This window comes from Perognathus longimembris, chromosome 7, assembly GCF_023159225.1.
Source record: "Perognathus longimembris pacificus isolate PPM17 chromosome 7, ASM2315922v1, whole genome shotgun sequence".
Classification (NCBI taxonomy): domain Eukaryota; kingdom Metazoa; phylum Chordata; class Mammalia; order Rodentia; family Heteromyidae; genus Perognathus; species Perognathus longimembris.
This window is the reverse complement of record NC_063167.1, coordinates 46,751,368-46,764,751: the sequence shown is the minus strand read 5'-3', so window position 1 is coordinate 46,764,751 and position 13,384 is coordinate 46,751,368. Positions and strand designations below refer to the sequence as shown.

The following is a 13,384-nucleotide window of genomic DNA, read 5'->3' as shown; positions in this document are numbered from 1 at the left end:
TACCTGATTTTTTTTTCTTAAAATGCAAGCATCACCTTTTGGTTTCTCTCTTTCTAATCTCCTTTTACTTAGCTACATTATAACATGTAATTGCTATCTTCCCAGGTCAAACCAGTTTAGTTCCATGGTTGCAATACAACTTTATTAGCCATGGGCAAAGATGTTACCATAGCCAATGTTAATTAGCAAAGTGAAGACAATATACCTACACTACCAGGTGAACATCAGAAGCTCAAGGCAGAGAAAATGATATGTCAGCAATCAACTCACTACCACACCTTAAAAAACAAGTCAGGCGATGAATCCTTCAGTGGATTTGTGAATTATGTCCTCCATGTATAAGGGCAGAAAGGTGTGCACAGGCATAATTGAGGGACTATATTCATTCATACATTCCTGGGCTGTAACCACTTAGTATGTTTAGAAAAAAAGGTAAGAAATGTAGATGTAAAAAAAAAAAGAAATGTAGATGTAGCAGTTATATTGCAAAGGCAAAGAATAAGAGGAGAAACGATGAAAAGCAGCAGCCATCCAGGAAATTTTCCTGAGTTAGATGGGCCCTTCAGAATGAGGGTCTATATGCAAGAATGTACATGTACAGTCTGTGTGCAAGAATGTGCAACTTCCCATTTACCAATGGCCAAAATATTCTTCAAAAGCATAGCCTTCCTTTCAGGAATAACCTGTACTTTTGCCTGAGTCCCAATAGTCTAGCAGATACTTGCCAAGTTTTAGTTGCCTAACACCGGGACATAATTCCTTGTGGGCATGCTATGGGTAAGTGGCAAGTAGGGTTTTACAGTCATTCTTTTTCTTTATACCTAACAAGTATCGATAAGCAGATGTCCTAACCTTAGCCCATCAGATGCCCCCTCCCTCAATCCCCAGACTTTGAGGGTAGACAGATGACAAACAGCTTCAGAAAAAAAAAGAAAAACTATCAGTATTCAACATGGTGTGGTAACCATAGCTATAGCCATGGTCTGGAACAGCTGTACCAGAGAGCTGTCCAGGGCTCAAGCAGGCATTGACAGTGTGGCCACTATGCTAGCTAGAGGGTTCCTACCAGCTTCTTCCTAAGCTGTGATTTGGGCACTGGATCCTGTTCTTACATGTTTTGTTAGAATTTCTAGTGATTTTTAACTATCTTCTAAAAGATCTCCCTTCTGCTGAAGATAACCCGATTTGATTCCCTTTGTCACATTTCATCACAATGACTGGTACAAATAGCAATTATAGGAGGGGGATTTTTATTTTTTAGGAGATGTGACAGACTCAATAATGGCCTCCTGACGAGGTCCACATGTGAGTCCCTGGAATCTGTAGAAATTATTTTATATGGCACAAGACATCTTGAGACGGGGCCACTACCTTAGATCACAGATATGAATTGAAGGAACTAACAAGGGTCCTGGTAAGAAGGGTGTGGGAGGATGAGTCAGACAAATCTACTGGAGGATAATCTTTGCTTTGGGTGGAGCCATGGTTCAAAAATTCCAGAAGCTTCTAGAATTTGGGAAAAGTAACAATAATGATTCTGTTCTGGAGACTCTATAAGGAACAGCTCTGCCCATACCTTGAATTCGACTTCTGACAGTGATTTGTGACTCCTAGAACTACAAGTTAAGACATTTATGTTGTTTAGTGATACCAAGTTCATAATATAATATAAATTCAGTATAATCTTTATTTTCCATTAGTGGATGCAAACCTTGAGAGCTGAGCTTTTTTGAGCTGTTTTTTTTTTCTTACAGGAATTTAGTGGTGTATTAGTGGCAAAACTCAAATCAGATTGAATCAATTCAAGCCAAATTTAAATGATTAGAATTTCAGCAACTGTGGTCTATTCAGTACAGTTTACACATCACAAATATATGTTTATAATCCATCTTTCTATGAAAGAATAAAAAAATCTCTAATTACAAATAACATTTTGAAAGATATTCTCTCTGCTACCATCAACTTTGCATTCTATTTCATATCACCTATATTTGTCTCCACTGGGAGAATATTTGTTTTCTCTGCTAGCCACTGGAAGTCTTGAAAAATTAATGAGAGCTTTCAAGAAGTCATTGGTAATGACACAAAGACCCATCATGTTATAAGAACAAAGTAAAATGTTCAGAAGCTTGCTCACACTTGCCTTGCTCTGAAAAGCTGTCCAGAAAAGTATATGGTTTCTCTGGGAAACTTCTACAAGTTGCAAGTCAAGCAAGTTAATTAGTCATTACGAAATATGACTGCCTTTCCCTCAGGGCTCTAACTTATTAAGAAGATTATAAAGCCTTCTTTATAAAGTGCTTCTCAACTGGGGAAGGGAGAGGGAATACCAAAATTGAGAGACAAAGAACAAAAAGACAAACCATTCAAAAAGCAACACTTACAAAACCATTTGGTGTACAAAACCAACTGCACAACTCTTGGGAGGAGAGGAGAAGGGGGAGGGGGAGGGAGGGAAAATAAGGGTAACAAGTAGAACAAGAAATGTACTCACTGCCTTTCATATGAATCTGTAAACCCTCTGTACCACACTTTGGCAATAAAGAAAAAAAAAACATAATAAAGTCCCCCCTCCCTACTACCCATTACAAAGGGATGTTATTACAGTGCCTAAGCAGCTACCTTGTCTTACTTGGGTAGTGGTGAACTGAGAGGATTGACTCTCAGCTTTTGATGTTTGCTTTCTACACTGACCAGGAAATTTTTACAGTGGCCATCAAGTTTAATGGGTTAGAAGTGGAATCTTAGCAGACAGATGGAGGGCAGGACCAGGCAGAGGAGGCTCCTGTATGATTTGCTGGCTTACTGGAGCAGCAGATCCTCACCCTGTGCTGTGAACAGGAGTGGTCAGAAACCTCAAGAGAAAGAGGAAGGAGAAGGGTCAGCTAGCATTACAGATAGTGCCTGAGATTTTCTCATGCCCACTTGTTTCTGTTCCCACCCCCAAACCCACTACTACTAAGGTGATGGATTGGACAATCAGGTCTCCCCTAATTTTCTGTCCACAATTCCTGATTCATACATTATCCTGAATTATTCTTTCTATAAGACAGAGCAGGAGGGCCCTGGTTCCCACAACTAGATTTCTTGCTGAATGCAGGCTTCTTTCAAAAATGTTTCCACCAATAACCAGGTTAAGATGTTGTTGACTCTCCAAGCATTCTTGAATACCAACTTCTCTTTCCCTATTCCACTTTCCTGGAGTGACAACAATGAGGTCCTCCACCATCTTGTGCAAGCTCAGCACACAAGGAGCTAACCTCTGGAAACAGATCTCCCTGTGAAGTACAAATTCCAGTCCCCAAAGAGCAATATAAATAGAAATCTTGGGATTGCCTATAAAGCTGGACTGTGTGGCTGCAAAGCCTGCCTTTAAAGAGAAGTATGTAAGCTTTAATTCCCTGAATTCTCAGGAAGATCATCTTGTGACTCTATGCTCCATGCTGTCTCCATTTGAGTTGAGTATAAGCCCCAATAAAGAAAGCCTTGTTCACAGATGGAATTGCTTGCCTGTCATTGCGATAAGTTGAACAGATGAGTCCAAGGCCAATTTGTTAACACTAAAAGCTGAGCACTGGTGATTCAAAGTTGGCAGGACTGGTGTCATCCATGGCAGTGGATTCTCTTGAAGGCCATGTATAATTTCTAGAGTAGTGGCTCTTATAGTTCACTGCAGAAGTATCACTGAGCAAGATGCTTGGAAACTTGCATTTAAAGTGTTCAGGAATTTCTAATGCACAGGGCCCCAAATGCTTCTTCTAAGAAACATAGCTTCTAGGTATTTTTCTGGACCCAGCTGAGCTGGACAAACATGCTAGGCATTGCTTGTGGTAAGTCTTGTCTTGGGCAAGGTCACCTTTTCCAACTGTACTATAGCCTCATCCCAGACTGCCGCTTCCTACCTATGTCAGGGATCCTAGAAGTCAGGTCTTCATGTTAATGCCTTTATGCTTGCCTGCTTCCTTGAATTCATGAAAGAGTAGAAAGTGGATCTTTAGGACTGGGACAGTGGCTCAGTGGTAGAATGCATACCTAGCTTGCAAAAGGCCCTGGATTCCTTCCCCAGCACCACAAGAATATACAAACAAACAACAAATAAAGTTCTGGTGCTTGGGGGGGGGGGTTGTTATTGTTGTCTGTTTTGTGGTTGTTGCTATTGTTTTTTTGTTGTTGTTTTTTGCTTCTGTTTTGCTGGCACTGGGGTTTGAATTTACTACTGGTGTTCTACTACTTGTGCTATGCTTCTAGCTGACTTTTTGCTGGTCAGCTGGAGATGGATTCTGGTAGATTTTTCTGCCAGGGATGGCTTTGAACCATGATCCTCCAGATCTTAGCTCCTGAGTAGCTAGGACTAGAGTTGTGAACCACCAGTTCCTGATGCATAGTTACATTATGAGCTAACATGATTCACCCTGTAGCTGAGGTAGGATTGACACAGCACTGTCCCAGCTTTCCTAGGAAGGTGACTAGCAGAGCCATAAATGACATATGTACTGGAATCCCACAGCCTGAGTTAGGCCCTGCTCTGCTCTTCACCAGTGTTAGAGCATTCAGCAATACTTCTTGGGGCTCACACACTTTATGTGTGCAATGGAATAAATGGTGATAAATAAAAGACGGTTGGAATGTAAAGTGCTTCTCAGGATGTCTGACACACTATGAGCATCCAATAAATGTTAGTGGCTATTATTTATTATGCCAAGGGCTCCAGCTTCAGTCACATAAAGTGGCTTCTTGATAGTTTGTCAAGAGAAGATAAAACGGTTCTCTAACCCAGAGAAACTTCCTCGCGTTTTTGCTACAACCTGATATTATATTCTGAGCGATTGATTTCCTTTTTCTTTTTTAGCTTAGGGCTTTCCTTTCCAGGAAAGTCAAGGACTGGAGAAAGGAAAAGAGGTTCAGGGTTTTACTTATTTATTAAGGTTTTTGTTTGCCCACATTAGCTTGGAACCACGATCCTCAGCTCTCAGCCTCCTGCCTGAATAGCTAGGATTACAGGCATGAATCATTGGTTATGGCTGATTTTTATTTCCTGTCCTCTTTTAAATAAAACTTCACCAAGGCCAGTGTCTTTATCCCATTTGTCACTGGGAGGCTCATGTACTCAGCAAGTGGCTGGCATGTGGTAGAGCTAAATGAATATTTCATGAGTGAGTAACTTTTTCTCTTTTTAAAAAGCAATCAATAATAAAGATTTGCTAAAAAGCAATTTAACCACTTGCATCAGCATCTTAAAATGTGCTTGACTCTAGATCCAATAGTGTCTTTTCAGACCAAAAGAGATAAGGAGAGTTTTTATTCAAATCTATTCAAAGAACTGCACTGATAATAAAAAAAAAGGGGGGGATAGGCTAATATAGTCTAAGTAAGAAAACAAATTATAGTATGTTTATAAACTGGAATGCTCTGCAGTCACTAAATTAGATTTCTTCGGAATGTACCAAGGTAGGTTAAGTAAGCAAATTAGAATCCAAATCAGTAATAGAGCATACCACCAATCATTAAAAAAAAAGGTGTATAAGAAAAATTAGTGTTCATTTCATTAAAGTCTGAACAGCAGTGGTTTCTAGGTTCTATACTACAATAAACTTGCCTTATTTTTGAAAACAGAAAAATGAGATAATTTTTTAAAGATTTCATATTTATATTTTCCCCTAACACACTTCCACTGTTATTTATTTATATATTTATTTTTATTCTGATTCCTGGGCTTGAACTCAGGGCCTGAGCACAGTCTCTTGGCTATTTCACTCAAGACTAGCAGTCTACCACTTGAACTACATCTCCACTTTCTGCTTTTGGTTAATTGAAGATGAGTCTCTCCTGCCCAGGCTGACTTTGAACAGAGATCCTCAAAGCTTAGCTTCCTGAATAGCTGGAACTATAGGAGTGAGCCACTGACACCTGGCTCCTGTTTTTATTTGTGCCCCAGAAAAGGATTTGTACCAGAAAAAAAATTATCCTATACCAGCTCATGCACATTTTCGGGCATATTTAATTTTGGCTGATAGTTTTTCCCCTTCCCACACCTTAGGAAACAAAATGTACTGGGTTTTAGACTTTCGTGGGGCACCTTTGGTGCTCTTCTTCCCTGTTCCTCATAACGAAGAACTTCATCCTGAAAGGACATTTGTAGTCTTTACCCAACAAATAGTGCATTTACATTAGCTGTCTCTCCACTTAGATGTAAGTGCTGAAAACAACTGATGAGACTGCTGGGAAGGCAGGGGAAGCCCAGGATTTGTTTGATTGGCTGCTATGACCTACTACTAGCAATGTGTTCATGTAACAAGTCTGACCCCAGTTTTTGCATTAGTAAAATAGTGCTACTTGCATTATCAAATATAGCTGATATAAAAATCAAGTTTATGTACACTAACTTGTCATGGTAAGGAAAGGATAGATATTAATTTGAATAATTTTGCCAGATAACTCTAGTGTTCACTAAAAAAAAAAAATAGTGGGTTACCAAAAAATCCAATTGAAAATTGGTGTGTAAGGCCCTAAGAATTCTTAATTGGAGATAAATTGATAAATAAACTTCAAACCAGAGAACTGATACTTATTCTTGAAAATGACATCCTTCATAATATACTTCTAAGATTTGGGCATCAGAGGATGCCAACAGAACTTTCTGAATTAGTCTGGCTCTTAGAGCCATTAATATTTATAATTTATGTCAAAGAACTTTGAAAACATAAACCACAATTCCAAGATGTTATAATAAGGATAGCATGGAGAATGCTGTGATTATAGTCAAATCCTTCATTTCTGAAAAGAAAAACTTGAGCACTAGCATAGAAACTATACATGGTAAGGAGACATCTTCAGGCTCACAGGACCAGTATGGAGTATTAAAACAATCACAATAGATCTGCTTTATAATTTGCATGCAACTGAAGTCTATTTAGCTAAGAAACATAATGAGTAATATGAGTAAATGTGTATAAGATTAAACTAATAATATCAGGAATAGGGTCATTTCTAAAGATTTATAGAAGACCTTATTGATTTACAGCTAGACATTATTGAGAGCTAATTAATCCCATGTCTAAGTGGCTTTAACTCGCTTTGACTGCTTCACATGACTAGGTAATCAATACTCATTGATAGAATTTAATTTGTGCTTTCTCTAGAAGAGATATAAATTCTTAATAATGGTTTTCCAAAATAAGGTCTAAGATAACAGAAATTGAGGTGTGGCTCAAGTAGCAGAGCACCAGCTTTGAGTGAAAAAGTCAAGCAAGAGTATGAGGCACTGAGTTCTAGTCCCAGTACCATGTCAACTTTTGAGATCCACTACATGTGGAATTAGATCTTCTGGGAGCAGGGCAGTGAACATTCATCTAATCAAGCACCTCAAGTGATTTTAAGCTCAGAGATCACAGCCTTAACAAACAAAAGCAGGGTCCATTTTGGTAGTAGTAACAGAAATTATAAGTAGAATAAAGTCAGAGGTCAAAAGTAAAGCTGCAGGGCTGGGAATATGGCCAAGTGGCTAGAGTGCTTGCCTCCTACACATGAAGTTCTTGGTTCGATTCCCCAGCACCACATATATGGAAAACGGCCAGAAGGGGCGCTGTGGCTCGCCTTGAGCGGGGAAGAAGCCAGGGACCGTGCTCAGGCCCAGAGTCCAAGGCCCAGGACTGGCAAAAAAAAAAAAAAAAAAAAAGTAAAGCTGCAGAGAACAAAATACATATACACACTTACTTGTTTCAGGTGTTTTGTGAACAAAGGGTGAACTCCAGGGCTGCCAGTACCTTTTACCTGTCTCTTGACATCTCACTTGAAATATATACTTGACATTGGGCTCCAGGTAGAATTCTGACTGTTGCACATATGTAAAATTAGCATCAAATTCTTCAACCTAAAATTAGATACACAATAATAAAAAAAAGTTATTCTAATACTTAGCAGAAATGTATACAGCACCCTTTATTCTGGGTACTCTCCTAGACTTCAAGGAAACAGAAATATAATATCTGCATAAAACATATATAATCATATATAGGTTTTAAGCATGGAAAGTGAAATACACCTTGCTTTGTGTTTGACAAATTTCAAGAAAATCCACAAGGTAATATATTTTAAATTATGGAATAGATTATCTTAATGGGGGTGGAGAAATGGAGGATTAAATAAAATTGTCTCTCTCTCCTTCTCTCTCACTTTTCTCTCTGTAATTGGATATTTAGATCAATAATTTTTCCAGAATGATGAAATAGTTCCATTTGCTCTTGATTACTTTTGGAAAAATTACTAATAAACTCAGTTGTTAAATTGGTCCGTTCTGCAGATTCATGCAAGCCCTACAAGGTAGTGTGCGTGTGTGTGTGTGTGTGTGTGTGTGTGTGTGTGTAAAACAAAGCATTTAAGAATGATGAAGTTGGCATAAGATGATGCTAAGTAAAATGAACTCCAAGTTATGGAGATAAGTGGCTTGTTGTTGTTGATATTTTCAACATGCTATGTGAAATAATGCCTTTTTCCTTTGTTGTTCTTCCCTATCATTTTACCCCTGATGTCACTGTAACTGATTTTGGTTCCCTGGGTATTGTATATACATTTATCGGAACTAGGGAAGGGAAGGGGAACATCAAAATGGAGAGATAAAGGGTAAAAGGATAACCAGTACAACAGCAATACTTAGAAGACAATATGTTATAAACCAACTGTACAACTCAGGGTGGGAGGAGGGAACTGAAGAAGGGGCAGGTGGGAGAAAAATGAGGGAGGAGGTAACAATTTTGATAAGAAATGTACTCACTGCCTTATCTATGAAACTGTAACCCTTTGGTACTTCACTTTGACAATGAATTTTTAAAAAATGATGACATTGGGGGCTGGTGACTTGTGCCTATAACCCTACTCAAGAAGCAGAATATCAATCCAAAGGCTTGCTGCTCTAAGCCAGCCCAGGCAGATAGTCCTCAAGACTGCAGGTCAAAAATAATCAGTAAAAAACTGGGCTGGAGGCATGGCTCAAGTGGGAGAGCTTCAGACAAGCAACCGATCAGAACAAGCAGGAGTCTATGACTTCAAGCCTAGTACCAGAAAGAAAACAAAAAGATAAACAATAACAATGCAATAAAAATAGAAAAGAACAGCTGAGGGATAACTTTACAAGTGTTTTTTCCTGTCACTCTGACCAGAAATAAACATAGTGGAGCCTGTCCTCACAGTAGCTGGGTCAGTCGTGATAGAGGTGTCCTCAGCATGCCTAGTAAGTGATTTGCTCATGTAAAACAACTATCTACAAGTGCATTTATGCGTTGACTGGAAAATACCTGCCAGGCACTCATGAAAGAGAAAGTTAAAACTATGCAGGTTGAAAAGAACAAGGTTTCAACCTATTCATGGATGCTTCCATTAAAATTCAACATTAACATCAACCTTTAGAACTTAGAAAGCCTTGGAAATATAAATTCATGGGAAAAAAACACCACAACAGATTATATGCTACGGTCCTTGAAAGATATTCCAAATTTCCATTACCTTCCAGTCCACTGAATACTGTGCTTGTACACATGACCATTGGGCCCTCAAGGTACTCTGCCATCCAGCAGACATTTTGTGCATTATGCCTAAGATGTAGCTTTTAAATGCCTACTTTTTGTAAGAGAGTTGTTGGGAGTGTAGCTCCTCTCTCACATGTGGGGGGGCCTTGGAGTTCAAATCCTAGTACCATAAGATAACAGAGCAGGCTGGGGACTGGCATGGCAGTTGGCCATTGTTGTTTGCAGAATTATTTAGTGGTGTTCTGGCAGAAGCAGGTTCCAGCAGATGGCAGAGAACTTGGACGACCTCTTGAGGTAGATTCCAATAATAGACAAGGGTTTTCCTGCCCTTTATTCTTTATCCCTGCCTTTGCCATAGGGCTTGGGGTGCTTTCCATTATGACCCTAGGTTTGGCCTGCTGGCAAGCATAACAGATTGAAACACACTGGAGTGACTGATTTACATACTCTTGCCCTCTGCCATCATCACCAGGGCATGCCCAGGCGAGCCCCTTGGTTCCAGGAAGGGGAGTCAGAGATGTGTACCGGGAAGTTCATGCTCAGACATGTAATAAGCCGGCTGAGCTACAAAACACGCCCAGTCTCAGCTAAGCTCAGGCTAGCCCTACTGGATCCTGACCATGCAGAATAAATGCTGACTGTCTGATGTCACTTCCGTTTTTGTGGCAGTTTATTACCCTTGATCGTAGCAGTTGCTGGTTTGCAACTGAAGGATGTGATGAAAGCCCAGCAGAAGACATTTGAGAACCAAACCTTTTGTCTTTCATTGGTAAAAGGCAATTTCTACTAAAATTTTGTTGTTTCGATTGGATCCTGTATGACTGTGCCTTATTAATGAATTTCAGTACAGCTTTGTTTAACTATTACTTTATATGATGCTTTTTGGTTATGAATGATGATGTAATTGCTCTTGTGCCTGCATTTACGTATTTGCTTGCTTGTAAATGATTTGTTAGTTTGTTCTTTGAGATTGAATCTTTCTATGTAGCCAAAGCTAGTCTTGAACTTGCAATCCTACCTCTTTTTTTTCCAAGTGCTGGAGTACAGGCATGTGCCATCACACTAGACTATACAGATATTCCTTTTAGAAGGGGCTTCGGGTGCTGTTTTCTAATATAATTGTCCTTTAAGGCACAACAGTAAGGACTACTAATAGTATTTTTTTTTTACCATGTGTATGTAAAGTGTACAACATTATTTATATATCTTAAGAGAGAAGCTGTTCTCTTGATCCTAGAAGAATTCATATAGAGGTAGCTCCTTGCTAAGAGGGTGCCTGCTATTTGGAAGGAAAGCATAAGCTAGATTGGATGCATCCCACCTACTTTAATGAGCTGGTCCTATTTTGTAAGCTAGATTGCAGAGTAGCTGATTTTTCTTATGGATGTTTATTTTCCATTTGCTATTTCTGAGACTTTGCTTAAAACTTCCAACTTTATTCTGCGTGACACTACTTGGGAATGCAAATTCCATGAAGAATCTGCATCCATGTCAAAGATCTTGTAGACAGCTTGATCTTGGCTGACCAGGACATTGTGATTGTGGAGAGCTGGAATGCGGTAGATCAAGAGGTAAAATTGTCTTGACTATCTTAAGCGCTCCCCCCACACCCTGCTCTTTTTGTAGGTCATGGATCCTGAATTTAGTGCCTACGTGCTGTCCTTGAGCTCTTGGTCCTTAAAACTAGCACTCTACGTCTTTAAACTACAGTGCCTCTTCATTTTCAGGTGGTTCATTGGAGATAAGAGTCTCACAGACTTTCTTGCCTGGGTTGGGCTTTAAACCCTGATCCTCAAATCTCAGCCTCCTGAGTAAATCATGAGCCACCAGCTCACCATCTTAGGCCATTTACTTTTGTATCTGACCTAAATCATCTTATGACAACTGTGTAAACTTCTCCGATTCTTATCACTAAATTCAGCAGACTTCTAGCCTCCACCAGCCCTTAAGAATGCTGTGAAATGACATCTGAAACCTGTGACAGATTTCCTTGCTTTGCTCCAGCACCACCTGGTGGATGCCACCATCAAAGTAATTGGTAAATGTATTGATTTACGATTTACTACTGGGACTATAAAAAATTGTAACTTCTTCCACAGTGCAACCATTCCGATAACTTGAATCCATGTCCCCATAGTCATTCCTATCTAGCACATTCGTGTTTTACTTACACTAATGGGACATGGCTGAGGAACATGTTTTTGACTGCTCTCCACATGCAATTTAATCTCTGGGGCACAATCTGAAGTTTGAACTTGAAATCATTTCACAATAGACAAAAATACTGCTTTGCAGTGTTACTGTGACAGGATTACAGGGCAGTCTTTCTGGCTCCCTAGGAACCCAAAGTCTCTAATCGCCTTAGCTACAAGGGCTAAAAAACCAAGTTCCTTCATAGATCATACCTAATGCATGGCTTCTTGGAGACTAAGATGAAGGGTGGAAGTAATTACTATGATACACTGAATACTAAGCTTGTTCCTGACTTGGAGCTGGTTTCTTACACCATCTGATCTCTTTTCCTATTCCACATTGCCCCCATCCCTCCACCAACCATATGAAATAGCTGCTTATATTATCCCATTTTACCCATGGGAATAATGACACACAAGAAGGTAAGCAGCTTGCTCAAGCTTATACAACTAGAAAACTCTGAACTCTAGAGCTTGTCATCTCATCCACAAGGCCATCCTGAGAGAGATGTTTGTCACTTTGAAGTGAAGAATCACCTGCCAGCAATTCCTTCTGATGGAGGCAAAGTTATCACAGAGTTGGGTTGAAAGGCAAATCTCTAGTCATTCCTCTATTTCTCTCTCTCTCTCTCCCTCTCCCTCTCTCTGTCTGATGGTACTGGGGTCAGAACTCAGGGCCTCTATTTGGTAGGCAGATGTTGTACTACTTGAGCCACATGTTCAGTCCTTTGCGCTTTATTTATTTATTGAATAGGTTGTATTTTTGCCTAGGGCAAGCCTCAGATCTCAGTCTTCCCACTTGAACTTCCCATGTAACTGGGATCACAGGCATGCACCAGTACTCCCGGCTTGTCAGAATGGGGTCTCACTAATTTTTCTTCTGGGCCAACTTCTGCCTCATAATCTCTGCCTCATAATCATTTTCTGGAATTATAGGCAAAGACAACATTTCATATATGATCCAGATGAAGTTGAAGTTTATATTAACAAACATAAACCAAAGATTTAGCCTAAGTTCTACTGATCTGATTTGGAAAATATACTTCAACAAATTCAACTGGTATTTATTCTTTCTTTTTTCCTTTTCTTTTTCCACTTGAGCCACACCTCTAGCCCTTGTCTTTGGAAATCTGGAAAGAAATGACAATTCACCTTTTTTTTTTTCTGTGTTAGTGATTGTAGAAGGGAGAACAAGTGGACTTTGGTTTGAAACCTATTCTTTCTTTCTCTTTTCTTTCTCACTCTCTTTTTCAGCACTGGAGGGTGCTCTACCACTTGAGCTATTTCAACAGCCTTTTTGTGTTGGTTATTCTCAAGATAGGATCTTGCTTTATGCTTTGGTTGGCCTGGACTGTAATTCACCTATTTGTGCTTCCTTAAATGGCTGGGGATGACAGATGTGTACCACCATGCCCAGTCATTGGGTTAGATGCAAGCATTTTTGCCAGAGCTGGTGGCCTTGACTTTGGTCCCTTGATCTCTACCTCCCAATTGGTAGGATTACAGACTTGAGTCACCACTCCTGGCTTGCTCTTTCATTTTCTACAGCGATGTGACATCTCTAAGGGACAGTTACCATGTGTATAAGTTTAGAGAAGCCTGGCTTGACCTCTGGGCTCTATCTCATCTAATAGAGTTGATACTGTCGCAAGGGACTTTTAGGAGGATTAT

The 13,384-nt window shown here is 39.7% G+C and overlaps 1 protein-coding gene across 1 annotated transcript in view; it reads right to left on the bottom strand.

Moving 5' to 3' along the window:
• The window catches only part of Il23r (interleukin 23 receptor), a 57,506-nt gene that overhangs the window by 11,441 nt on the left and 32,681 nt on the right, over positions 1-13,384 (bottom strand). The window contains exon 6 of the mRNA XM_048349934.1: positions 7,714-7,870. Coding sequence (XP_048205891.1) covers positions 7,714-7,870 — 157 coding nt within the window. The remainder of the gene's footprint in view (positions 1-7,713; positions 7,871-13,384) is intronic.